The 23614-nt window shown below is 43.1% G+C and overlaps 1 protein-coding gene and 1 long non-coding RNA gene across 22 annotated transcripts in view; one reads left to right on the top strand and one right to left on the bottom strand.

Annotated features, from left to right (window-relative positions):
- WNK3 (WNK lysine deficient protein kinase 3) overlaps positions 1 to 22108 on the bottom strand; it is a 143583-nt gene extending 121475 nt beyond the window's left edge. For 15 of the 21 annotated variants that reach the window (XM_048491034.1, XM_048491044.1, XM_048491042.1 and 12 more), the window contains exons 1-2: positions 18315 to 18659; positions 2167 to 2819 (exon numbers count right to left, since the gene is read on the bottom strand). In XM_048491034.1, the coding sequence (XP_048346991.1) occupies positions 2167 to 2688 (522 nt within the window). In that variant the 5' untranslated portion in view covers positions 2689 to 2819; positions 18315 to 18659. Of the gene's footprint in view, positions 1 to 2166; positions 2820 to 17391; positions 17908 to 18045; positions 18222 to 18314; positions 18660 to 18757; positions 18892 to 21940 lie in introns of those variants that run through there. The other 6 variants (XM_048491036.1, XM_048491040.1, XM_048491038.1 and 3 more) reach the window with 6 other exon arrangements.
- The window catches only part of LOC125429710, a 398924-nt gene that overhangs the window by 351243 nt on the left and 24067 nt on the right, over positions 1 to 23614 (top strand). The window lies entirely within an intron of this gene.

Below are 23614 nucleotides of genomic sequence, written 5' to 3'. Positions count from 1 at the left end.
TGAGGTTTTTCATGGGCTTTTATTCCTACATCCAATTCTACTGCTTCCAATATAACTGACATCCACTTTGAGAGACTCAAAAACAGGTCTCAGACACTAATTCAAATGCTCACCTGGTATCATCCGTTTTTAAGCTCATCAACCCAACAGTCTCGCTAAACCACACCTTTAATGTTTTCAGTATAGTACTGCAGGAAAGGATATAGCTTGTGGTGTAGGATCAATGGCCGTTGTAACCGATAAGGTAACAGTACAGATTTGCTTTAGACTCAGCCACCGATGCGCAGGCGCTATTTTAGAGGCACGGCATGGAAAATTCTGACAGGCTCAGGCTGAACTAGCTGTGGAGGAGATTAAACCAATTATTAAGCCTACAGTAGTTATTCCACCACCCACTGATGGGTATATAGGGAGAAAAACAGCCACACACTGTTTTTTGAATCAGAGCTGCTCAACTCAATTTTCCATGACAAAGAAAACACAAGTAATGACCTAGCTTGCTTTGAAAAATAGTATTTTCCCTCTGAATAGTTTTGCCAGTGCATTTACCAGCTTGCTATTCACTATCTCTGCTTATGTATCCTCAAAGCAGGGCTACCGTAGGGAAAACAGGCACGTCCTCCTAGAGAAAGACAGAAAAATGGGGCCTAAATCTAACTTAAGGGGACTAGCCTTTGTGCAATCAGTATTAAGGGTCAGTAAAGATCTACCTTTGGACAACAGAAAATACCAAATAATCTTCTTTTCTTTAACCTCACAGCCATGTTGGCCTCCTTTTTCCCCCTCACACTGTCAACCTTTGTTTTTTAATCTTTCCTTTATCTTGTCTTCCTTGCACTTTCCAAAAATTTATGTTCTCCACAGGGAAACCCCTGCGCTTCCTGACATCTTTTCACTCTGTAAACAGGAGCAATACCACCTGAAACTGAGGACAGAATGGAAGGGAAAAGGCTGGAGGACATATGCAACCCTTCTCCAGAAAAAACAGCACTGCTAACACCTCTTTTCCCCAGAAACAGCAAACAGAAGTAGGACTGGTTCCCCCTGCCTTTGTGACACTGACAGCAGTTATTCTGCCAATCATCATCTGGACCTCTGATCTATTTGCATGCTCAGCAACCAAGGGGCAAAGACGAAGAGGCATGGTGCAGAGTCAAAGCATGCGGGCACATATAGGTGAGTGACAGCTAGTGCAGCTGGGTCAGTCAAGACAACTTAAAAATAGTACAGCACCTAGGAAAGCATGAACTTATTCCCCAAGATTTGAGACAAACAAATACCAGAATATATATTTCAGTATGGAAGGGCTTATCCATCCTAGGCCATGGCTTGGATTCTGATTAAACTGGAAATTTCCAGAGTTCCTCTTACTTGATGTTGACCTGTTATCATTAAATAGAAGCAACTGCTGCTGCTGCTGCTCAGGACACTGTGATTTATTTCCTACACTCAGTTCCAAAAACAACACTTCCCGGTTGAATGAGAAAGGTAGTCACTTGACATTTTCAATACAGAGTTGCATCATAAAAGTTTATGTAAAATAATGCCAAATGCTTCAGGTGAGATTCTATCGTAGGCAAACATGATGGCCAGGAAGTTGGAACCGATGTGCTTAAAAAACAATCTGCAATCAGAAAAATCCCAGCATTGCAATTAAAATAAATTGATGAGAATCCTCATGAGTTAACGTGCAAACCTGAGGTTGAATAGTGTATTTATTTGGGATTCTCTTACTTTTTAAACATTTTCCCATTTTTTTGCCATGAATTAGGGGAAAGGTCCCTAAACCACTAATATTTCAGAACTGGCAGGGTATGTACAAGTCAGAACTGGTTGAGAGATGTGTATCTGTGCCCCAACAGATTCCATCTAACTTTTACGCATGTAACTGGAAATGCCACAAATTTAAAGTGACAGCTATGAGGACTACTAACTTGCTCTTTTAAAAGCATTTTAGGGTGGTGAGTGTTTCTCATCAGTTGCTAGATTTCATATTAAAAGCAATGGCCTACGCTTCACAGTAGGGTGAGACTAGCAGTGAGATTCCTGGACATATCTAAACGTAAACCTCCCAAATGCTGGAGCAAATCACACGTTCTAAGTACCACACAGATATGCATACAAGTGATCATACGCACATGACGGATGGGATGCATCAGCACTAACCTGCAGTTCACACCATGCAACTTCTACCCAGGTTTCTGTGTCCAGACCCTTGAAGACGGTTTTGAAGGCTCCTCTCCCTAGTTCAATGTCAAATTTCAGAAATCTTCCACCTGGTGACGTTGCCACAGCCTTCATCTCGGCTTCCTCCTCTATTTCCTTCTTGGTTCTTTCCTTGGATGCTTCCAAATTTACCTTCAAGCCATGTTCATTTCTGGTTTCCTGCCCTGCCACCAGGGGACTAACAGCCAGCTGGCTCACCCTCTGGCCCCTCACTGTGAACGACTCCTGCTCATCCCTTGGAGCAGGCTCCAAGATTTTTTCATCCTCCATTATCTCCACACTCTTTCGGAAGAACCTCTTCCTCTCTGTAGCTGCCCCAGCGGCAGGTGTGTTGACCCCCTCTTTGGTCCTGTCCTCCATGGTCAAAGTGGCATCAGCAGAGGCGTCTCTACGTTCCAAAGAAACTCCATCAGGTTTCTCTGATTCCTCTGTGCTGGCTGATTCACCGGAGTCCGTAGCCATGACACAGCAGAGCCTTGGCACTCGGATATGTTAAGTGTTTCCCTTCCTCTTCACTTCAGGCACATCATGAGAAGCTGCAACTTTACCAGGACTTACTTCCTCTCAGATTATCGTAAGATTCCCAGAGCAACCTGTAACAAGAGGGGGGGGGGCAGAATCATTTTAGAAGGTGAAATGCAAAGCAGCCACCTAACATGCTGCTTAAGTTAACTTGTCCAGCCTTCCTTCACCCCAGCAACACAATCCCAGCTTTTTGCTGTTGTTTCAACTTCCCTATTGAACTTCAAAAGAGTTATGTGCAATATAAATTACCTGTATACACTCATGTATAAGTCGACCCGCATATAAGTCGAGGCACCTAATTTTACCACAAAAAACTGGGAAAACTTATTGACTCGTGTATAAGTCGAGGGTGGGAAATGCAGCAGCTACTGGTAAATTTCAAAAATAAAAATAGATACCAATAAAATTACATTAATTGAGGCATCAGTAGGTTAAATGTTTTTTGAATATTTATTTCAAAGAAAAACAGTAAACTAGCTCTGTAAGTGGAAAAGGGAGTCAACAAAAACAACATGGTCTCAACAATAACTTTAAAAGTACAAAAACCTTAGCTCAACTAGCAACCAAGCTAAAACACAAGAGTTAAAATCCTTCAAAACTGGATTTTTGGTCAGGGGAGGAATGTTTATGTTGGCAGTACCAACATTTCAGAGTATCTTTAGGAGACCGTCCTGATGATACCACCCAAGTTTGGTGAAGTTTAGTTCAGGGAGTCCAAAGTTATGGACCCTCAAAATGTAGCCCCATCTACTATTAGCTCCCATTGGAAACAATGGGGGATGGGGCACCCTCTTTGGGGGTCCATAACTTTGAACCCCCTAAACCAAACATCACCAAACCTGGTTGGTATCAGCAACAGATTATCCTGATGATACCACCCAAGTTTGGTGAAGTTTGGTTCAAGGGGTCCAAAGTTATGGACCCTCAAAATGTAGCCCCATCTACTATTTACTCTGATTGGAAACAATGGGGGATGGGGGCACAGTCTTTGGAGGTCAACAACTTTGGATCCCTTGAACCAAACTGAACCAAACTTGGGTGGTATCATCAAGAGTGTCACCTGATGATATCCTGAAATTTTGGTGCCGCTAGCCTAAAAACTGCGCCCCCTGGCAGCCGACAAAATAAAAACCCTAAAATATTTTTTTAAATACAGCTGACTCGTGTATAAGTCGGGGGGGGGGGCTTTTTCAGCACCAAAAATGTGCTGAAAAACTCGACTTATACATGAGTATATACGGTACATACTCTACAATTTTGACTGTGGTACGTTGATATCTCATCATGCTATAATAATTTATACAATGCCTTTGCCCACTTGACAAATGAATGGAACTTGCTGACCTAGATATTTCTCTTCCCCTCCCGACCCCTTAAACTCAACAACAATTGTAAATTAATTCAAACCTAACTGCCAAAGCTGATGAATGCTGAAGTTCTCACACAACCTCTCTTGTTTCTCATCTTCCAGTGTATTGTCTGTATTATAGCATTGCCTACGCTGATGTAAAAGCGAGACTCCAATCTTGTTGAGATGGTTATAAACCCCGATTGAGACTATAGCTTCATCATGTCCATAACTGTATACTTAAAGAAAAATTCCTTCGTGCAAAATCTCTGATGAAAAACAGGACAAGAAGATCTATGAACCGAGGTCACGCTGCTCACAAGAGGTCATATAACAGTATGGGAGCTATGAACAGCCTCCCCCTTTTTCTTGACCAAAATTCCTAACAGATAAAATCAGACGCAAGACGGAACAGCTTCTCTTTAGACTCTACTTTCCTTTTGTCCTTCCCTAGCCACCATTACTCCTTATACATTCAATAAAAGAAGCAGTTTATTTTTATGTTCTCAATGTGTATTGTAGATGCTTAATTATTAAATCCAGATAAACTAGTATTTCCGGCTGATGCATTGTATTATGGAGGAAACAGTAACCACAATGTTTGGGATCTTGTATGCGGTTAAATGATGGCTTTTTAAAAACAAAGAGCCTTCTAAATATGAAGAAGAAAAATCCATTGCTCAATGAAAATACATTTAATTAGCCAATACGCTGCAACAATAAAACTTCCAAGTGAATGGATGAGTTAATGGACTCTGTTCATATCCCCAGATACTTAAATACACCAGGTTTATTTACAAATTTGGCAGCACCATGTTGCAACATGGTGATATGTACTCAGCACCCATGCACCAGTCAGAATCCTCCACTTCCCTTTGCAGCAAAGTAATCAAAGGTGTTTGCGTATATAATTTGTTTCTGAAACACATGCTGTTTATCAAGCGTTTCATCTCTCAGCAAAACTCTCAGCCATTCATAAGGAGGAGAGGCAGAGAAGCTGGAACTTTCTCAGGTAGCATACCAGAAACCTGAGATGACCATGCGGAAATGTCCTATTCAACAGCCAAGCAGAATGAACATTACAGAAAGTCCCTAAGAAGGCTATTATCATAGCATATCCACGGGAAGCTAGCCCAGGCTGCTCCAGGGCATCTTGCAAGCCAGAGTTTAAAAACCTGGACCCCAACAAGGCTGTGCTTTGTTGAAGGCCACCAAATGAGAAACAACAGGCGACCAGGCTCTTGTCTTACTAGGGACCTCTCTCTGAGTATACAAGATTAGGATTGTATTGTAAATGTTCTCAAATATGACCAGGTAAACATTAATTCAGGTCTTCACAAAAACAGAATGTCTCAAGACAACAAATGACAACGCCTTGAATAGTCAAGGAACAGTGCTCATGAGGAAAGGCAGGGTAAAAATGTTTTCAGAAATAAACGCCTGAATAACTAGGATCCAGTGAAAGAGTGTGCATTATTAAGCCCCTTGGACACAGTAAGCAGAATGGTATCAAAGCCAGCAAGAGGAAGAACGGCCCAGTCATTTAGTGTTAGCCCTGGAGGACAAACATAAGGAAACTCAGAGGTGATCAGAAGGGTCAAATCCTTACAGAGAGCTTGCAGGTTACTTTAAAAACTTTTATAATAGACAATTCAAACAAAACAGACACCCTGCCTAGAAAGGGTAGAAACACATTTGAAAAGATGCCAGCATGGCTAAACAAGGGCATCAAGGAAACCGTAACAGCACCTTTAAATTATGAATCTTGCCTAAATAAAGGAAGATTTAAAAGAATGCAAACTTTGGCAAAATAAATATAAGCTGTAATGAAATCTGATCAATAAACTGCTGAATATATAAAACATATATTGTAATGCATCAGAAACTAAAAACACTGTAGAACCATAAGGCTCCAACAGATAAAAAGAATGCTAGAAACAGTCCGGAAATTACAGAGAAACTAAATTAATTGTTGACATGTTCACTGAAGAAGGTGCTGGAGATATAACTGCATATGAATTTGTTCTTCAGAAGTGGACAGGAAGTCCTATGTGAAACAGCAAAGAATGATACTTTAGAGCTAATTGAAACATTCCAAACTGACAGCTCACTGAAGTTGAACGACATTCACCTGCAAGATCATAAGGAACACAAGTGATAAGCTGTTGGTCTTTTAACAAAAATCTGTAACTTGCTGCTAAAATCAGCTTGCCTGCTGTTCTAACAGTAAGTTAACATTACACCGTTTTTTTCTAGGAGATTACAGATGCATCAGACCAACTTCTGGTCTGGACACATCAGTGAAAAGCAAGAGTTATTGAATATAGAAGAAGAAGAGTTTGGATTTATATCCCCCCTTTCTCTCCTGCAGGAGACTCAAAGGGGCTTACAATCTCCTTGCCCTTCCCCCCTCACAACAAACGCCCTGTGAGGTAGGTGGGGCTGAGAGAGCTCCGAGAAGCTGTGACTAGCCCAAGGTCACCCAGCTGTCGTGTGGGAGTGTACAGGCTAATCTGAATTCCCCAGATAAGCCTCCACAGCTCAGGTGGCAGAGCTGGGAATCAAACCTGGTTCCTCCAGATTAGATACACGAGCTCTTAACCTCCTACTCCACTGCTTACAGAATAAATTAACCAAAGAGGAAGATAGGACTTTTGCAAAGGAAGGTTTTGTTTCATCAACTTTTAAAAATAGAATATGTAGACAGAACTGATCTAGTAGACACTGTATGGCTGGATTTTCCAAAAGCTATTACTGTAGCCACCTCCTTCATCAAAGACTCTTAAGAAAAGATAAATGGCAAGTGCCCATTGATCAGAATCTTTTTAAAAACAAGCAATTAAGTCCTTATTAGAATGACACTTCTTTTCAAACCTGAATTAGCAAAATTAACTGTCAGTCTACTGGCAATTATGACTTATTATCTAATTTAAACTACCAAATCTGCCAAAAGATTTCAGTACATACAAGATGCCTGTAATGATAATCCAGCACAATCCTGTTCTTTTCTAATATGTATGTTTTACTTATCATAAATGAAACAAGAAATGCCGGATGCTCAAGCTGGATTCAGAAACGGAAGAAGCACTGAAGATCATACTGGAAATTTTACATTGGTTGCTGAAGCATGAGAGAATTTCAGAAGAAAATGAGGTTGTGTTTCAGAGATTACAGCAAAGCTTTTGGCTGTGTGGATCATGAAAAGTTATGGCTGGTTTTAAAAGACGGGGGGGGGGGGGGGGGCCACAGCACCTGACTGCTTTGGTGAGCAGCCTGTACTCTGAGTAAGAGGTTACTATTAGGACAGAATGTGGAGAAACAAAATGGTTTCCAATTGGCAAAGATGTCAAGCAAAGATGTATTGTATCACCCTATCTTTTCAATCCAGATGTATAACATACCACAAGGAAAACTGGATTATATTTAGATGTAGGTAGAGTGAAAATTGGCTGAAGGAATATTAACACTTTAAAATGGGTAGATGACGCAACATTACTGACAGAAAACAACCGGAACACTTGAAAAAACTACTCAGGAAGTTAAAGTACAAAGTGCCCAAGCAGGATAATAGATGACTCTCCAGAAGAAAAAAGTAATAACTACAGGGGAATAATACAACCTAAGAAACTGAAATTGTCAAACACTTTCTATTCCTTGGCCCTATCATCAACCAAAAGCGAGACTGCAACAAAGAAATCGGAAGGAAATTGAGACTGGGAAGGGCAGTCGTGAAGAGCCCAAAAAAGATTATTATCTCTAACCATGTATTAGGGCTATGGGAGCATCAGACTTCTTGTATCCGTGCCACAGGGCTATTTGCTCCATTTGGAAACTTGCATGTGCTTGTGTAAGAGGGGAAAGAAACTAGGAGGAAAAACTGGGCAGAAAGATTATCGATATAAGACAAGGAGTTTGAGCATTGGCCTGCCAGCTTAATGTGTGCTACCAGAACAGCTCTTTGGATCAAGCAAAGTATCTACATTATTTATACTATGGGTTTTCAACTGGTCAGCCATGTCCTGACCTAAACTGAGCACACCAAAAGAACTGCCACGTTTGTTTTCTTTAAACTTTTCTGTTTGTTTAAAGGAGAAAGTAAGAGAGAAGGAGAAATAGAATGCTTAATTAATCTAGACAGAGGGGGAAAATGGTAAAACTTAATAGTGGGCCAAGCATGCTGGAGACTAGAGTTAGCAATGCTGAAGGTGACTTGGTCTTTTGACAAGAAACAACACCTCTCCCCAAATGCCTGAACACTTCCACAAATCATAAAGCCTTCGTCATTACGTGAACTTGCTACAACTCGGAAGACAGAAAGCAAGAAGGTTTTTTTCTCTTTTCTTCTGAACTTTAGTTAGCTCACTCATTTATGCTACTTCTAATCCAACTATTTATTATTTTATTTTCCACCAGGACACCAAATGCTAAGTTAACTCGCAAAACAAAAAGCATGTCTTTCATGCTGTTGGAAGTGAAGGACTTTGCACTGCCTCTTAATTTTAGACTACACGGGGGAACTAGACTATACCTTGTCTCACAGAAAGATAGATTCTCAGTGCTGAATTAACCTGCAGCCACTTCCTGGACTTCATTTGTATTGGAAGGAGATGATAGCAATCTTAAAGGATCAGAAAAAATGACAAAAATTGGAAGATTTGGTTTTTGAAAAACTGATGGGTAGAGAAGAATCCCTAGGTGACCCCAAGGAGAATGCAGGTAAAACCACTGGCTCCTTCCGCACATGCAGAATAACGCACTTCCAATCTACTTTCACAATTGTTTGCAAGTGGATTTTGCTATTCCACACAGCTGCAAAATGCATAGAAAGTGGATTGAAAATGCATTATTCTGCATGTGTGGAAGGGGGCACTGTGATACCCAAGAGACTCCAGAGATACAGGTCGTTTTATCCACGGCGGACATTTAATATCAGGACTTGTTTTCTGCAGCAGAAGCACGCTACTTTCACTTCTTCCGAACAACACAGAACCACATTTTGATTTTTTGGTAAGACACGGTAGAGCGAGTCAGAGGGATAAGAGGGTCAAGGCACTCAACAACCTTTCTCTACTGCTCTGACACTGTCCTTTTGATGTGCAGGGAAACTTCCTCACATCTCCACCTTGCAACCATGAGGGCAAGTTGTAGGTCCTGTATTTCCCTCTGTTCCAGTTAGTTAGACTTGATTAGGAAACTATATTTACACTGTGCCACACAAAATGGAGTTCCTATAATAAATCAACTATATTAGTTTGAATAGATAAAAGGCTCTTGAGTAAGTTTGTTCCTTGTACAGACAGAGAGTAGACATGCTTTGAGAACTTTGAGAACAGTGGTAAACTACCAGATGTTTTATATTTTTGTAAAAATGTTATTAAGAATCTTTAAAAATGATTTATTTATTTATAGGAAAAGGGGAAAAATATCGAACACATGTCTGTTTTCAACTAGAGCAACAAAAAGTCACTCCTCACCCAATCAAGTGGGATAGACTTGGAAAGAAACATGATCTTGCTTCACAGCAGATGCTTTCTCATGCACCAAACTTAATCCATGGGGAATCCTAAAAAGGAACACACTAGATAAGAAATGAATGCTGGCAAAACTATAAAATCACTTAATACAGTGCTAATCACTGAGCAAATTAAATACTGTGTGATCCAAATGGGAGGAACACTCTTGTAAATCTATTGAAGTAAATAGGCTTAGAAAGGCATAAGCCCCTTTAAGGATTGATCAGCTAGTATTGTAGTTGCTCAACAACTGGCATTGTGTTAAATGATCTTTTAGTTTTGCCTATATTAATTTCTCTCTGTTTCAGTTTTTACTCTGTAGTGCGATTCTCTTGCAGGATTGCAAATTGTCACTAAGCTATTACACTACTTAGAACTATTTGAAAAGGCAACAGTTTATTATTTTGTTTTCTGCCATGGCGCTGCATGCGAAGTTAACGAACAAAACAAATGCTTCTAAGAAAAAAATAAGAGAAGCTGCTGCTGCTGCTGCCTAAGCCACGGATTACAGGCCACCAACGTTACACTGCAGATGTTCATGAGCCGCTTAGAAGCCTTTTCATTTAAACTGACATGTAAACCATTTAAAATAAGTTTTGAAAAATGAACTTCAGACCATAATGGGCAGGCAGTCTGTGATGCAGGAATTGGGCATAATTAGCGAAGGTGTGCCAGCTGTAGCTGTGGCACAGTTAGGCAGTCCATCTCCCTCACCCGCACTACACTGTTGTGTACTTTTCAGCTCAAGGAAGTCCAGACCAGGGGTCCCTAACCTTTTTGAACCTGCAGACACCTTCAGAATTCTGACACAAGGAGATGGGCACAACTACAAAATGGCCACCATAGGAGGCGGAGCCAAGCGCAAAATAAACACCGTAGGAGTGCAGCCAACCACAAAAATGCCAGGGAGCAAAGTTATATATAACTCTCATAATCACTCTTCAATACTGTAGGCAGAAGCTCTGTTTAACAGGACACACAGCCAGTGAGAAGCCTTACTGGGCAAAAGCTCAACTTAGCACCACCCACTTTCAAATGCACTGGTGAGCACCGGGAAGGTATACTCTGTCTCACCCAAAAATCTAAGTGTGGTCAGTACCCCGTTTCCCCGAAAATAAGACCGACACCAAAAATAAGCCCTAGAATGATTATTCAGGATTTTTGGAGGATGCTTGAAATATAAGCCCTACTCCAGAAATAAGCCCTAGTTACAGATTCCCCAGCACAGCTGATCTGGTCACATGGAGGAGGGGGCGCAAAATCATGGGGGAAAAATAAGACATCCCCTGAAAATAAACCTAATGCATCTTTTGGAGCAAAACTTAACATAAGACCCTGTCTTATTTTCGGGGAAACATGGGGTAGTTGTTCGGTGGAAGTGAAAGGAGCATGTTTCCACCAGTCAAAGTTGTCCTGATTCTCTACAAATGTTAAGGAATCTTTTATAAGTGCCACCGTTGTCAAAAACTGAAAGTAATGAGTAGATCTCCCCTCTGCAGAGGCCTGATCTACCTAATACTTCTTATTGTGAGGTAGATCAGTCCTCTGAGCAGTTGCTATTCTAATATAGAATATAGAGCCCCTCGGGGATATAGAGCCCCTCGGGGGGCTCTATAGAGCCCCTCGGGGATGGGGCGGTATAGAAGCTGAAACAATAAATAAATAAATAAATAAATAAATAAATAAATAAATAAATAAATAATATACAATCTGCAAAGCTTTGAATATTGCTAATTTTTTTTTTAAAAAAGAAAAAACCACAAGTGCGCAAGATTGCCAAGTTAAACAAACTTTAGATACTGTTTACATGGAAATGCCCATCAGATCAGCTGCAAGCAGAGTAAACTGCTGGGAAGATTCTTAAAAGGGCTGTGGCAGCACAGAGGCTCTTGAACAGGGAAGAAAATGGCAGGTGCTACTACACAAAAAGGCAAGTTGAGCTGATAATTGTCTGATGCACTATAAATGCTCTCTTATCAAAGTTCAGTGTTTCATAGCGCTCTGAATAATGGCTTCGATGACCGTGCCGCTTAAAAAAACATTATTTAATGCTAGTTGAGAATCGGGAGGGGGGGAGAACTAGGTAGGCACTAGGACCACAGTGGAGTATTCCACCACAAAGAAAGTCCAGGAAGGTGCCGTGGATTAATTCAGAAATCTCCTGAGATCTTTTGGTGAGACACAGCAGAGCTGGTATGTGACTATCGGCATCATGTTGTAAACCCTTGACCTTACAGTCAAAATCACACCAAGTCTTTGAAATAAGGGAATGTGTTTGTGCATGCTGGGAAACGTTACGCATATACTATAATGCATACTATAACTTTCTTATATTTCAGTTTTCAGGCCAGTTTTGCCAGAATGGCTGGCCACTGTAGTATTAGACAATAAATCTTTTTTAGACATAAAAAAACCATAAGCAAGTCTATGAAACCTTTCAAAACTACCCCTGGCTATGCAACTTTTATAGTATCTAACTGATCAAACAAATCCTCAAAATATGTGAAGAAAGTTTATTCTGAGTTGCCCACTCTGTAACAAGTTATGTTATTAATAGATAACAGAGCATCTAGAAGGGGGGGCGGGGTGTGAATTCACAGGTGCAGCTCCCCTGCCAAGGTCATTTGAAGAAATGGTACTAAAAGCATATGCTAACAGGTGCAGCCATATGACATACAATCAACAGTTCTTCCTTGAGGCCAGGAGCAAACTGAGCCAGCAGCATTCCCGTGAGTGCTCTTAACCGCAAAGAAGTCCAATTATACAAACATCCCTTTGTTAACAATGACTAGTCATTTTGAAAAGAACTCTTATCGCTTCATTACAATATTGTTTCAGAAGACAGCAAATGGCTAAGAACATAGAGATACCAATTAATGTTTTCCTCAACGAGGAAAAATCGAAGAATCAAATTATTTCACGATGGCTGACTTTTAATCAGCCTGATCCTATACATTCTGGTTAGGTTACCATGTCTTGAACGCACACAGCTGATTAAAAAAATATAAAGGGGAAATCACATACTCTTTATCTGGCTTTAAGAAATAAAATACAAATCAGCGATTATTCTCTGAGAAGAGAAACTAAATAAGTACACAGAATGGGAGATAAGAGCTATGCTGCTAAGAACCCAGAGGCTGTTAACGGATTGTAGCCTAAATGCATGTCAACTGTAGCAGAAATAAAAACACCTGGACTGCAGGTATGGGTTGATCTGCTCTGAGCAGCCTAAGGAAAATAACAATACTGGTCTTATTCAACACTTTTGTCTCAACTAGAATAATTTTAGCAAGCACTGGCCACCAAGTTTTATGGCTAACATCAGTATATTAAAATAGAAACTAGGGAAAGCCTTAAAGAAATGGCTAAGTTTAGCTCAGCAGCCAAATCCAATTGGGGTGGGGATACACTAGCAATTTCAAACAGCTATGTTATTCTGTCTGACCAGGAAGATGCAATATGTCTGTTTACTGCTGCTGCAGAAGACAGAAGCAGGCATCAGATCTGAGCTGAAGAAAAGCCAACTAAGAACAGAAACAAGGAAATTCTTCCTAGCTGCAGGAATAACTGAGAAGTGGAATAAGTCACGCTTGCCTTTTATTTCCCTGAGATTTTTAGAAGAAAAATATGGAATGAGCATCTGGTGAACATTCTACAGAAGTTGGCTCTTGCAAAAAGTTCAACAGAAGTAACAATCCCCAAGATCTCTTTCAAGTCTGTATACTCCTACAGAGACACATGATTTCAGAGGGTAGATGCCCTGGTCTACAGTAGAAAGGCTAGAGCACTTTAAGGATCAGCAAGATTTTTGGGACATCAGCTTTTCAGAGTCAACGCTTCCTTCATCCGATCTAGGAGACAAACAAGAAACAAAGTAATGCTTTTTTCACTCAAGAATATCTAATCCCAAGATATCTCCTCTTAAATTTGGCAAACTGCTTCTCCTTTCCCCACCCCAGCTCAGCCCTTTTCCCCCCACCAGGCAGGATTTCTGATGGTTAGAAATCAAGCTCCCTGTGCCACGTGAATCTCTGATCCTTCATGATGCTTCTTGATGCTTCATATCACATTCTTCAAAACCTCAAATATTTAATATAGAGGAACAATTGAAAAAGATTAAATGCAGCTAACATCGAATAATGTACAAAAATGTTTCAGAACACAGTATCCGTAAGCACTATCCGTAAGCACAAAACACTACGTCAGTGAATATATTCGATCCACCAAGACAGTTACAATGGAGGGCAGAATAGATGTCAAACTTGCAGCCCTCCAGATGTTATGGACTACAGTTCCCATCATCCCCTGTAGTCCATAACATCTGGAGGGCCGCGAGTTTGACACCTGTGTGCTGTCAAGGAGTTTAGCTTGCCAATCAAAATACAACTGATCACCACATTCTCAGTAGTAAATCTCCCCCCGCCCACTTACTCCAGTCCCATTGGCCAACACCTACAATAACTGAAGTGACCATCACCTCAGCATTATGTGAGCTATCATTGCTTAACTAAACGTTGGTTGCACTTGCAGATCTGGACTGAAACATCCTGCCTCTGTACCGTGCTGCCTTGTAGCACCCTGCATGACAAAGGATAGGGTTACTTAGTATTGGAGTTTAAGTGTCGATAGGCATTAGTGGATTTGAATGCCTTATGGAAGGACACTGCATTTAATTTTCAGAACCAGATCCTATGATTATGCCATTATGTAGCGTAGTGGCGTAGTGGTTAAGAGCAGGTGCACTCTGATCTGGAGGAACCGGGTTTGATGCCCCGCTCTGCCGCCTGAGCTGTGGAGGCTTATCTGGGGAATTCAGATTAGCCTGTGCACTCCCACACACGTCAGCTAGGTGACCTCGGGCTAGTCACAGCTTTTCGGAGCTGTCTCAGCTCCACCCACCTCACAGGGTGTTTGTTGTGAGTGGGGAAGGGAAAGGAGATTGTAAGCCCCTTTGAGTCTCCTACAAGAGAGAAGAGGGGGATATAAATCCAAACTCTTCCTACTTCTCCTTCTCCTTCTATATACTTGCCAGTCTATACATTAGCCCACTCTATACATTAACCCATTTTAGCATCCTCCCACACCAGGTGAACTCTTGTCCCTTTCCCAAACATTCCAGCTCACAACCCCAGCCACTGCAGACAAGGCATAATTATAGGTCAGCCTCAGAATGATGAATTTTTGTAGAACAATGCAGCATTCACAGAAGCATAAAAGAAATAAGGATGTAAGGCCAAGTGTGACACTGCTCCATTCACACTCCAGACTGGCCCCTAATGAGGAACCAAACTAAGCTATAGTAGTCTATTGTAGGCCTCTAAACATTCCATCTATACGTACCATTTGGAAACAAAGTTCAGCATCAAATGCCTAAGATGCTACAACAGTACTAGTATAATAAAGTACAGATTTTAATTAACAATTGGCACATCTACAATGTTAAGAAGAGCTGGCTCACAAGCTCCGGATGCTTTCCACAAATGAATAGTCACACAATATGAACACAGAAGCATGACGGGGTTTTGACTAACAGCTACTGTACATCTAATTGCTGCCTAAGTCAAGAAGGTAACTGGAGCACCAATACCTACACTTATTCAACCACAGCGCACAATTTGCTATCTGGGATATTAACACCTAATTTACTGTGGAACCACATTTGAAGCAGTTTGAACTTTCATAAAGTGCTTTTGTTTAAAATACTAAGTAATTACCGCTGAAAGAAAATATCAATACTCAACTGAATATCAATTTAAAGATAAATACAATAAATAAACAAAATGCACAATGTCGTCATGTTCCCACCCGAACACAAAAAAGCCAGTCTTTCCTAGTGTTCATTTGTTAACCCATGCAAACAGCTGGATGTCACGGGTTTAGTGAGAAATTTTGATTTATCCTGTCTGCCAGAAAGTCAGCTCCTCAGCACAATATCCTCTTCAGAAATATCACTCTAGGAGGATGAGAAACAGCTGCGTGTTTGTAGCTTACCACCTGGTGAAGAGTACAAACCCATGTACTTTAAATAGCTACATACAACACTGGAAACAAGTTTGCCTTTAAATTACAAGGAGTTTTATGATGCATTTAGGACAGTAGAGTTTATCCTGAACGGCATGGGCATAGAATCCTTATTCACTGTGAACATAGAAGCAGGCCGGTTTATTTTTCCTTTGAGGTATGCCAGTGATGGCGAACCTTTTTGAAACCGAGTGCCCAAATGGCAACCCCAAGCCCACTTATTTATCGCAAAGTGCCCACACGGCACATAGACATTAAATAAATCAGCTGAATTCATGATATATTTTAGGCAGCCAATGGCAGAGATAACAGGCAGATTCCTGGTTTTAGAGTGTGACGTTAGGAGTTGTGGACTCTAATCTGGAGAACTGGGTTTGATTCCCCACTCCCCCACATGGTTCAGCTACTTGAGCTGCCTCAGATTTCTATGTGAGTTGTCAGATATCAGAGAACCTTTATTGGCCTTTGTTGCGAGTTCTCATTGCCTTCCTTGACATAGAAAGAGATCCATAAACAAATCTAAAAGTTGCACAAAATACTAGATTAGATATAATTACTGCTGACTACCAAAATGTGATGTCTATAATAACTGAAAGTGGTTCCACAAAGAACCTAAGCTCTTGTAAGTGAACTGGCTTTTAGCCAAAAGCAGAATTTGGGTTCAGGTACAAAACCAAACCGCCTACTATGCTCCCAGTAGACACATGCATACCATAGCCTTTGGAACTCTCCATGGTTTTTATTTGAAGTGTGCCTTTCTACAGCAACCTAACAATAATTTGAAATACTTTGGTTTTCTATTCTAAGCAGTCCTATGTTATATTTCACATTTGCAGAACCTAGTGAAAAAATACCGAGCCCCTCTGGGATGGAAGTGCCTTCTCGTGGCTGGTAAAATAAAATTAAAAAAAGAATATTGGCAACAAATATTGGCAACAATGACGAATCAGACTTTTCCAATTCTATTAACGTTGTTCTAAAGAAGCAGGCCGGTTTATTTTTCCTTTGAGGTATGCCAGTGATGGCGAACCTTTTTGAAACCGAGTGCCCAAATGGCAACCCCAAGCCCACTTATTTATCGCAAAGTGCCCACACGGCAATTTAACCTGAATACTGAGGTCTTAGTTTAGAAAAAACGGTTGGCTCAGAGGCGTGTGTTACTCAGGAGTAGCCCCTTTGAGTCTCAGCCAGCCTAGATGTTGGGGGGGGGGTTGCACTCTGTGCGTGCCCACAGAGAGGGCTCTGAGTGCCACCTCTGGCACCCGTGCCATAGGTTCACCACCACTGAGGTATGCCATTCCTTCCCCCTGATTGTGAAGATGATGAAGCCTGCCAGAGGTCTTTCTGCATAGCTGATGCCACAACATCTTCTAGGAATCTCGTCCTATTTTCTATCTCTGAGGCCACTGGATATCAGGAACACAAAATCCCCAAGTTACACGGACTTCACTTCTGCATGCATGTATGCCCAAGAAACCAACTTTTGGAGCTCGGCTCTCAAGTGCTGACTTAATTAAAGGCAACAGAAACTACATTGGGAAGTCTGGAAATTACAGGATGGATTTAAATACCTTCTCTACCATCACAAGTCATAGGAAAAATAGTGCAGCATAACCAGAAACCCTGAAACATATATAAACCACCAACCAACAGATGCGCCTGCAGTAGGATGTGAGTTTAACTCGAAATGCAGCCTAAAGGTATCCAGACAAATTCCAAAATGGTATAATATAAATTACAGAGCAGACCCACACTTACGAAGAATGGTTCCAGCTTAATAAAAGTCTTCTAAGAAGAATTAGGCTTAGAATATTTCCCCATCAAGGCCAAACAAGTGTTGTCAGTTCTTTAAAGGAAATGGTCTCTTCAGATATGTCACCCCCTCCTTGGGGCAACCGGGGTGGGGGACACACACGAATGAATCCAGTCTGCCAAATTCCTTGGGGTGGAGGAGGAGCTACACAAAAGGTCTTCAAAAAAATCTTGCAGGATGAGGCTAATACCATATAACGGTAGAGTCCATGAAAAACAAAGCAGAGCAGAAACCACATCCAAAAAGAAAAGGAGTCCAGAAAAACAAAAAGAGGTGCTTTGGACAGGAGGAACTATGACCGGCAAACACACCAATCTAACCAGAAAAGAAACCCAGGCTGGTGCCTGGTCCTCCGGCCAGCCCATTGGACTTCTGGGGCTCTGCCTGTCCCCTCCACACATGCTAAATAAAAGATCAGGTTAAAATCCCAGCTCCAGCGGCTCTCCATCCCATCACTTGGGAGCCCGAGCCTCAACCCACAAAGAAATGCCCCCCACCCCGTTCCACCCCCACCCCACCTGTCCTTCCAACACCAAACACCGCTTGTACATGAAATCCAAAGGGGCTTTCGAGCCCCCTCCCCTCCCCTGCGCTGATACCTCCAAGCCACAGCCCCTTTTCTGGCAACTCAGTCCTGTTGATTTCCAAGACATTCCTTTCCAAGTCCTGGTCCTCTGGATCAGCCCATCCATCCCAGGCTCAAACCATCTTCCGCTCCAGCAGGGTTCAGCACCAACAACGATCCAGCCAGACGGACTGGAGTCACGTGCACAAAAAGCCACTCAGACCCCCTCCTCTTCCTCGCTCTCTCACTACCCACCCTTCCTCTGGGAAAAAAGATCCTGCTCCCCCCCCCCCGCCTTCTTACCCAGAGGGAGTGGGCAAGTGTCACGGGAGACGCAGCTCTCCATCTCTGGGGACTCTTCTCAATCAGCCCCCATGGAAGCAGCAAAGGGAGGGGAGATGCTCACCCATGCATCAATGGAGAAGAGACCCCCCACCTCCTTGCAAAGAAGAACTTCCGGGTAATGGTGAACCTCGTCTGCTAAGCAGGTGAAGAGCAACCCTCTTCCTTCTACCTTCTGCCTGGGCTGTACTATTCTCAGGAAATACCCCCCCCCCCCCGCCCCCATCAGCATAAGCAGGAGGAGGAGGCGGGGACGGCAGAGGCAGCCCTTCTATAGCTGCACATGACAAAATCTCAATGGAGCGAACTCCCTCAGCCTAAACCATCTCTCCTACTTGGGGAGGGGGGACGGAGCTGCAGACGCACACAAGCACAGAGACTGAAGGGGCACAAAGGCATCTCACCGGATGTCAGAGGAACAGATATTCGTTGGCATCCTCACTGGTGGAGATTTCCGCTTCTCTGAGTGAAAAGAAGGAGCTCCAAATCATCTGGTCTCCCACTTGTGCAGACACCTGCTGTCTCATTTAGGCTGCACATAGACTGGACAGATTACTCCAAGCTCAGAGAACAAGGGATGCATACAGACGCACGCACACACAGGTTCTAAGTAGCTCGAGATGCAAACAACATGGAATTCAGAATGCACCAGTTCTAATGAGGAACCAAACACACTTGCACACAAATCAAAACCCTATTTCCACAAGACCTAATTTCCAACATATAACTCACTGCATCACCCTCTTCTACTGGCTCCAAGAACATACGGATCAAATATGCTTCAAGAAACTAAACCTTCTTATCCAGAGTAATACAGTATCAATATGCTGGTCTTAAAATGTTTATTCCGGATCAGTTCAAGTAACTGAATAACATTTGGCAAAATTTAAAGGAACAGTAAGATAATGTACAGATGCACTCTTCTTAATTTTCATATCATAGTTTTAAAAAAATAAATGTTTAGCACTCTTCTACATCTGAAAATCTACACAATAATGATTCAAATCCATTTCTTTTTTACTAGATTCAGCACACTGCAATGACCAAAGCACAGGAATACATCACCAAGCACCCCAAACCTTTTGTATCATTCCTAATTGTTTCCAAACCCTCTCTCCTATCTAATTTGAAGAATAGGTTGTACGATAATGGCTGGAAGGGTTTAAGGTGTCAAACTCGCGGCCCTCCAGATGTTATGGAGCATGATGCTGGCAGGGGATGATGGGAAGTGTAGTCCATAACATCTGGAGGGCCATGAGTTTGACACCTATCGTTAAAGAGATAGTTGCGTCTGTGGTGCTTTGGCAAGGGCAGGTCATTTTTCTAAAAGTCTCCCAAAGTCCACTAGTGCAAAGGAGTTTCCGAGCAGAAAAGTCAAGGGGCAGAGTTTCTTGAAGATGCAGTGCGAAAAACATTGTTTGGAGCAAGTGAGACAACAGATGTGTCAGGCAAGGCAGCAGATGTTCTGGACAAGTACCTGAGCTGGATGAACACCTTTTAACTGAAGCATATTACAGATAAGACTGATGGGCTGTTGGTTGCTAATATAGCCAACCGGAGACTGAGGAGTCAGCCTGGCCTGGCTGGGGTTACATCCCCTGCCCCTAATAGCATGCAGCATCTTTAACTAGCTTTCAAAGAATCACCTGCTAGGGCAATAGAGAAACTAGATTTGGTCACTGTTATCCTTGCTCTGATCACATTAGATTACTACAAGGTATGTTATGTGGGGCTGATTGAAATACAAGTTTGGAAAGTTCAAACTGGAGCAGCAAGATTGGGGGCACAAGGTACAGGAATCACATCTGGCCTGTTATGAAAGCCCAATAGTAATAGCCAATTTGCTTCCAGTCATAATTCTAACTTCTACATAATTCTAAATTCCCAAAGCCCACACAGCCCAGCACCTGAGCATTCAAAGGTAGCCTTGTTCAAACATGACTTTGTGTATCAGCTTAGCTTGGTCTTAGAGACTGCTCTTTATGCCATTCATTTCAGAAGTATTTATTTTATTTATTCCATGTATACCTCACTTTTCTCCCCAAGGTGGCTTATATAATTATCTTCTCCTCCATTTTATCCTTACAACAAACACACGAAGCAGGCTGAGAGTATGTGACCAACCCAAGGTCACCCAGCAAGCTTCCATGGCAAAATGGAGATGTGAATTTGATTCTTCCAAATCCTACTCTGACACTAACCACTACACTACACTGGTTCTTCCACACATGCAGAATAATGCACTTTCAATCCACTTTCAATGCACTTTGAACCTGGATTCTACTGTGTGGAACAGCAAAATCCACTTTCAAACAATCCACTTTTATTCTGCATGTGTGGAAGAGCATCAGAGTCAGAGAAAGAGTTTTTGGAGGCACCCAGACTATGGAACCCCTTCCCTATAGAAAAGTCCCTTGCACCTTTCTGTTGAGTTTTTGATGTCATGTGAAAATGTTTTATTTTCCCAAGCTCTTTGTATTTCCGATTATTTGCTGCTTTACTTTAAGGGGGAGTAATGCTCTCCCCTTCACTGCCCTTTAGCGTAAATTACAGGTTTATTTTAGCAGAATGCTGCTGGTTTAAGATTCTCATAAGACTTCTTACATTTGTTTTTAATCTAGAAAATCTAGGTCACTGATTTTATGCTGGCCTCATGCTTCCTTTTAAATTTTTATACAATTTTGATTGATTTTATGAAATTTTGCTAATTGGTAGCCTCCTCAAAAGCAACATCAGCTCGAAATCTATGTGATACACACACGTGTCATAAACAAACATTTAGGGCTAATATCCAAAAAGCAATGGTCTATCAAGACTTACAAAGTGGAACCAATATCCAATACACAAAAATCTGATTAACAGAACTACCTTAAGAATATTTTTCTGGGAGTAACTTCAGTTGAAGGAGTAGGATTCTAATTAGAAGGATTGTTCTATAAGCCCCCTTTCAGTCACTCTGTTGAGACAATTAAGTTTGGTAACTACTAAAATGTTTTTTTTAATAAGCGTGCCTTGTAAAGTTACCTACCTGTACAGAGAATGGAGTTCCTACGCATTCTATAAAACAGAATTTTATCCAGTGCGATTTCTTTATTTTAATTTCAATTTCCAACCTGCCCTTTCCTGACTAGGCAGGGCTAAGGATGGCTTACATCATAAAACTAACCAGTAATACCATATTACACACTTTAAAACCTTAAAGAGCAATTTTCCACTGGCACTGTAAACAAACAGTAAGAGCCTTTCAGAGGAGAAAAAGGCGAGAAAGGAATACTGCAGCTTCAGCCAAGGGGAAAAAAACACTTTCAGAGATAATTAAAAGAGAAGGAATAAAAGGTTAAAGGAAGAGGGGAGGCCAGCTATAGATGAAAACTGCTGCTGACCTCAACCATAAACCTGGCAGAACATTTCAGGCTCTGCAGAACTGCAACAAACCCTGCAAAGCCCAGGTCTTACTTGGGAGGAAGTTCCATCAGCATGGGTCAGAGCCAAAAAGGATAGGATTCCAAGCCAGGGACTACCAGTAAGTTATTTCCCATCACCACAATGTCCGGGGGGGGGGGGAATCTGCATGGGATAAAAATTACCTCTTCCACAAAACCACTGTGAACAGGGGGTCTGATGTAGACATGGGATTGATCATCTTCACTGCAGAGGACCCAACTGCGTGCTCAGTGACTCTCTGGAAGGCAACGGGCGCTGAGGTCTTCTTGCCTCAGTGGAGTCCAGCTGCCCACCCTCATCTCACCCAAACCAGGGGCTCCACCTGAATTGTTTCCCGGGGGGCGGGGGGGTCTGCTGGGGGAGACCAACAAGCCAGGCCTGGAGGGAGAAGCTGCTGCTGCTGAGCGGGGGGGGGGGCTCCCTCCCTCAGGGCCTGTCCCCTTTTTCAGCCTCCTTTTCCACCTCTGGGGCAGCGCCCTGAGCCGACCCCTCCCCAATGGGCGTCGCAGACTTCCCCAGCCAGGCACCTCCTTGAGCCTGTCTCAGCGGGGGGGGAGGGGAGAGATGGGTTAAGCTGGTCACAGGAGGGCCTTGAGCCTGTCTCACCAGCCCGAGGCGTCTTTCAGGGCCGGGGTCGCAGGGAGGCCGCCCTTTATAGGCCCCTCAGAGCCGAGCAACTCAGAAGAGCCGAGAACTCGGAAGAGTGAGAGCAGGAGAGCAAGATGGGAGTCCCCCCACCAGCACCACCGAAAAAATGGCGATTAAAAATGTTTTAAAAGGCAACAGTCCAAAGATCCTCGCCGGGGCCGGTCAGGCAGTTGAAGACCAACTGACTGCCTCCCACCTCCAGAGCAGCGTCTTCGGCCACAAATCCGGCCTGCTGGAGACGCCACGGGAAGGCTCCCCCCTGCGCGACCAGACCGGCTCGAGAAGGGACACGGGGGCCTGCACACGTGTGCGTGCGTGCGTACGCGCTCGCTCGTGGGGATGCTCACAGCCGATTGCCGCAGCTTGGCAGAGCTCCACGGGAGCTGCCAGGCCTGCTGTTATTCACCGCACAGTTGCTCCAGCCAGGGGCCTGCCACCTGTGGCTCTCCAGATGTTCGTGGACTACAATTCCCATCAGCCCCTGCCAGTATGGCCAATTAGCTGTGCTGGCAGGGGCTGATGGGAATTGTAGTCCATGAAGTCCAGCCAAAGTCCACTGAAGCAAACGAGGCTGCAGGTACCGTCTTTAGGATCATTACATGGCGAACTCCAGAAGAGGAGGAGGAGGGCGCTCCTCTTCAGGAGAGCTTACAGAACCATCTGTGAGACCCACAGGTTGGGTCAAGAAACGGACGCCCTAAAATGGGGAGGGGCGGAGAGGTTTAAATCAGTGGGGTCAGCGAATGCGGGGAATTTCCCGTCAGGAGGGAGCTGCGGGGGAGGCAGGCGAATAGCCCAGAGGAGCTGCGGCCAGTCGGACAAGGAGCCTCCGGGGAGAGAAGGCCGCCGCCCCAGGGGCCCTTTTGGCCTCACGAGCCTCCGCCCCTTCGCCGCGGGGGAGACAGAGGGCCTCGCCAAAAGCGGCGCGCGAGCCCGGCAGTCAAGTCTCCCGCCAGACAATGGGGCGGTGGCCTCGGCTGCTGCCCCTCTTCCATTGGAGCTTTGCGCGCAAGGGCTCTTGGGGTTTGTAGTGCTTTCTGTCAGGAGTGAGGTCCGCCATTTTGCTTTCCTCGCTTTATGCGGGTTCTTAACAGTCACACAACCGAGACCAGGTACAAGAAGTCACGATCTTGTTCGTCAGCCTTTATTTTTCCTGGGCCCCTGCGTGA

This window comes from Sphaerodactylus townsendi, linkage group LG03 (assembly GCF_021028975.2).
Source record: "Sphaerodactylus townsendi isolate TG3544 linkage group LG03, MPM_Stown_v2.3, whole genome shotgun sequence".
In the NCBI taxonomy this organism is placed as follows: domain Eukaryota; kingdom Metazoa; phylum Chordata; class Lepidosauria; order Squamata; family Sphaerodactylidae; genus Sphaerodactylus; species Sphaerodactylus townsendi.
The sequence above is the reverse complement of the archived record's forward strand: the minus strand, read 5'-3'. Positions and strand labels throughout refer to the sequence as shown.